Source organism: Arachis hypogaea, chromosome 17, assembly GCF_003086295.3.
Source record: "Arachis hypogaea cultivar Tifrunner chromosome 17, arahy.Tifrunner.gnm2.J5K5, whole genome shotgun sequence".
Taxonomy (NCBI): Eukaryota; Viridiplantae; Streptophyta; class Magnoliopsida; order Fabales; family Fabaceae; genus Arachis; species Arachis hypogaea.
In genome coordinates, this window is record NC_092052.1 from 18,549,918 (window position 1) to 18,554,647 (window position 4,730).

Consider the following 4,730-nt stretch of genomic DNA (forward strand, 5'->3'; position numbering starts at 1 on the left):
ACTGAGTTCTCAAGCAACAACGAGGAGCGCAAGAGATGGATGGTATGCTTTTGTGCCATTATGTGGAACATTTGGTTGGAACGTAACCGGAGAATTTTTCAGAATAAAGAAAAAGGAGCACAGGAGGTTATAAGCTTAGCTGTTCAGAGTTACACTGAGTGGTTAGGTGCTGACCCATTTAGTTGTTGATGGCAATGCCGGAGATGACAGAGGGCTTTATGGTTAGATTAGTTAGTTAGGTTTGTTCCTTTGGTTTGTGTTTTTATTCTGTCCTTGCTCCATTTCTTGTGTTGAGTTCTTTCTTAAAAAAAAAAAAAAAGAAGTCTTTTCAAGTGCTTAAATATCAATCTAGCATAATTAACATAAACCGAATGGGTTAAATAAGATGGATCATTTTCCAAAAGAAAAACAAATCAAATGTTTGCATTTTGGGATTTTATTTTAAGGTTTGTGTTGATTTTTATTTCCCATTTCTATTGGGCTTGTAGTTTGAATTTATTTAAGTCTAAAATTGAAGACATACTTAAGATAAATGAAAAAAATAAAGGGTAAAAAAGCCAAGCCTGTTATGTATTTCATTTTTTTGTTTGTCTTCGTTAGAGTTGCATCGGGTTCAAATCTTCATAGAAGAATATAAAACTATGCTAATAGAGTAATAGTAGAGGTGGGTGTGTGAATTGGTGTGTGTTGAGTTAAAAAAAAAAAACACAATGCGAGGCCAACGGACAAAAAAAAAAAAAAACACCAATGAATTTGGAATATTTTTTTCAGCCATAATTTGAGATGGTTTTGGACCTCTCACAGGCTCACGGCATGCAAACGGTGATTTGCTTAATCTTTTCTCTCTGCAATCAACTTAAGGCCTCTTGTTTCTCCAAATTTCTCCCAAGGATCAAGACTATTGATAAATGCCATGTACTTTTGCTTAAGATCAAATGGATTAATAAGCATAAACAAATTTCCATAAACCATGCAATGCTACGGTCAATCTTCAATCAAACTCTTACTCATAACCACCAACTCCTCCAAAATATATAATCCAAACATATTCACCATATAAGCGACAATATTTTTCCTTACACCGAATAAACCATGGTCATACACATCCAAAACTATTTATTACCAATCACATACGACTACTCGGCGTTATAATTGGCGGTGGAGGCGGCGATGGCGATGGCAATGGTAGCGACCCCATAGCCCGAGCAACCATTCTCAGCACATACTTTTGAACCTTCCCGGTGGAAGTTCTCGGCAGTTCATCCCTGAAAACGACCGTTTTAGGCACCATGAAGTGCGGCAACCTCTCCCTACAGAACTCCACCATCTCCTCCTCCGACGGACGCCTCTCCAACCGTCCTTTCAGCTTCACGAAAGCACACGGCGTCTCACCCCAGAACTCGTCTGGCCTGGCCACCACGGCAACATCGCTCACAGCCGGGTGTGTGTAAAGCATAGCTTCCACCTCCACGCTGCTCAAATTCTCGCCACCACTTATAATCACATCCTTTAACCTATCCTTAATCTCTATGTATCCATCCTCGTGAACCACCGCAACGTCCCCAGTGTGTAACCATCCGTTCTTTATGCACTTTGATGTGGCTTCCTGGTCTTTGAAGTAACCTATACCAGCATTATATTCATAGATATAAATAAATTGAATGGAAACATGCGTTATATTTACGAAAATGTTTGATAAAAAAAAATTATAGTAACAAAAAAACAAATTAAAATTAATAAAAATTTATTTTATTTAATATTCATTAATTCTAACCATAATTAATAAAAATTAAATAAAATAAATTTTAATTATTTTTTGGTATTAACTAGCTAGTATAGTAGTATTACCGTACTATTTATTTGTTGAAGCGAAAAATGTTGTAATTATAGACTAATATATATGGCGCAACTGTTTAATGTTGCATATTAATGTAATGTGATAAAAATACAGAGAAAATGTTTGAGAACTCCGTGTCAAAACTCTTAGTTAGCGTTTGTTTTGAGGGACACAGAGATTGGTTCAGAGATTGGTACTAAAATTTCTGTCTCTGTCTTAAAATTTCAGTATTTCAGTACCTCCAAAAAGTAGGGACACAGGGGACTGAAATTTTTAGAGACGGAGACTGAAATTTTAATAACATTTTATACCTAAAATACCCTCATTTCAATTAATTAATTCCAATTTTATCTTTTGTGCAAATTAAATTAGAGTTTTATTCTTGTTTTAATTTCTGTCTCTCATTTTGCACCAAACAGAATACTAAAATTTATTTCAGTCTGTCTCTTAGTCTCAGTCTCTCAGTCTCAGTCTTTTAGTCTCTGTCTCTCTACCAAACGCTACCTTAAAAAATATATTCAAAATTCAATTAAAAAAATAAAAAATATACATACAATTATTTTTATATAAAATTAATAATTAATAAAATAATAATTTAATTAAATATATTAAATTATTTAATAAATTTCAACTAACAACTATATATAAAAATAATTACACGTAAATTTTTATTTAAATTTTAAATTCAAATTCAATTAACCGTATGTTTTTCTAGTAATAGTAGAAAGAACAACAAAAATTCTAACAATAATTAATAAATATTAAATAAAATAAATTTAACCTATTTTTAATTAAATAAAAATTAATATACAGTTATTTTTATGTAAAGTTAATAGTAAAAAATTTTTAAATGATAATTTATTTAAATTTATTAAATTATTTAACTTTTTTTAAATATCAACTTTACATAAAAAAAACTTAAAAAAACTGCATGTGAATTTTCATATTTTAACTATTTTTTAAAAATTTAATTTTGACATGTAAAATAATTTTATACGTATATTTTACATAATATTAAATTAATAAAAATAACTATTTTTATATTGATCACACAAATAATTATTCAAAATAGCAAATATAATTACCCGATTATCGTTATACATGGTATCAAAATTAAACTCTCTTTTTATTACTAAATATTTTCGGTTTTTTTTTTTTTTCTTCGGCTGAAATAAATCTTGTTTGGAAAAACTAATTGTGTTGAATATCCATGCATGCATGAAGACAAAAAAGTTTCAATCTCAAGATAGAAACGCATACTAATAATCATGATAAAATTTACAAACTCACCTAACATTACACAAGCTCCTCTGACCACGATCTCGCCCTGCGTCAACCCGTCGCGCTTGACACTAACTCCCCACTTGAGATCCACAACGTCCACCTCCGCCGTTGCCGCCGCCGTCCTCACTCCTTGCCTTGCCTTCATCCTCGCTCTCTCTGCCGCCGAAAACAAATCCCATTCCCTCTTCCACGCACACGACAATACCACCCCGCACGTCTCCGTCATCCCGTACCCATGGCTCACCACAAACCCCATTCTCTCCGCCCTCTTCAGTATCCCCGCCGGCGGGGGAGAACCACCGGTGAGCACATGAACCTGTTTCCTCAACGGTTCAGTTCTCCCAAAGCTCGTCAACATGTTGAGAACCACAGGCGCAGCACACATGTGCGTAACGCCATGCAACTCGATCAAACGATAGATCGTCGGCGCGTCAATCTTACGCGAGCAAACGTTGGTTCCTCCCACGGCGGCGATACCCCACGGGAAGCTCCAACCGTTAGAGTGGAACATTGGTAGCGTCCAGAGATACACTGCATTCTTTGGAACACACCAATCGACTAACGTATCCAGCGCCATAATGAACGTTCCTCTGTGACAGTGCACAACGCCTTTCGGAGACGACGTCGTTCCTGATGTGTAGTTCAGTGTTATTGGGTCCCACTCGGAGTTGGGCCTGGCCCATTTAAACGTTGGATCTCCCTTCGCAATAAGCCCCTCGTAGGTGTCTATGAAATCGAGCGTAGTTACAGTTTTGGCCTCACTTTCAGTTTCAGTTACAGTTACATGGTTTGTTAGAGGGGTTTTCATTTGATGCGACGCGACCGTATCGTCCGTGATAAGAACGAGCTTCGGGAGTGGAGTGTTTGGAGGGAACAAAGAGAGTGCTTTGTGGATGAGGGATTGGGAGAGTGTATGAACGAAGAGGAGCTTTGATTCGCTGTGGCGCAGGAGTAGGGACAGGGTGCGGTGGTCGAGACGGAGGTTAAGGTTGTTGAGGGTGGCGCCGGACATTGGAACGGCGAAGTGGAGCTCGTAGGTGGCGAGGTTGTTGGAGGAGAGGACGGAGACCACGTGTCCTCTCCCGATGCCGATGGATGAGAGGGATGATGCCAGCTGGAGACATCGGCGGTTGGTCTGCGTCCATGTGTAGGATTTGCGACCGTAAATTACGGACGTGGAATCGCCGTAAGTTATACCCGCTCTGTCCAAGAATGTTAAAGGGGTGAGAGGGGAAGAGTTTGCAGAGTTTGGTTTTAGTTGGTCCATAGTGGGGGCGTGGTGCTATATGATATTTTCTTATAAAAACAAATGGTGATATTTCTTTGGACTCAACATATTGATCCCCTTCATGCAGCACTTAAATATAGGAAGAAATAATCACAACAAAATTTAATATTTTGAAACCATTGATAATATTAGTAGTTCTTATTCCATATAAATATAAATTAAATAATAATAGTACGGAAATAATATTTAAAGTTATTTGTGTTTGATTTGGAGAATAAAATAAGATAAGATTCAGACACAAAAATTAGTACGATATTTTATTTGGTATAAATTACGAAAGTTTAATTTATTTTATTTTTTATTCAAAAATTAAAAAAATAT

General features: G+C 36.2%; 1 protein-coding gene across 1 annotated transcript; it reads right to left on the minus strand.

Annotated features, from left to right (window-relative positions):
- Positions 1-978: 978 nt before the first annotated feature.
- LOC112766902 (probable acyl-activating enzyme 6) lies at positions 979-4,457 on the minus strand. The gene is made up of 2 exons (XM_025812800.3): positions 3,128-4,457; positions 979-1,623 (listed from the first exon to the last, which is right to left on the minus strand). Exons 1-2 carry the CDS (start codon positions 4,386-4,388, stop codon positions 1,127-1,129), a joined length of 1,758 nt encoding a protein of 585 aa, XP_025668585.1. The 5' UTR covers positions 4,389-4,457; the 3' UTR covers positions 979-1,126.
- Between the last annotated feature and the right edge of the window lie 273 nt (positions 4,458-4,730).

What these genes read in the sequence shown, in the direction of transcription:
- LOC112766902 (XM_025812800.3), bottom strand. Translation starts at nt 4,388, where the DNA reads ATGGACCAACTAAAACCAAACTCTGCAAACTCTTCCCCTCTCACCCCT. An exon ending in AGGAGCTTGTGTAATGTTAG is followed by an intron (nt 1,624 to 3,127) that starts GTGAGTTTGTAA and finishes ATGCTGGTATAG; the next exon opens with GTTACTTCAAAGACCAGGAA.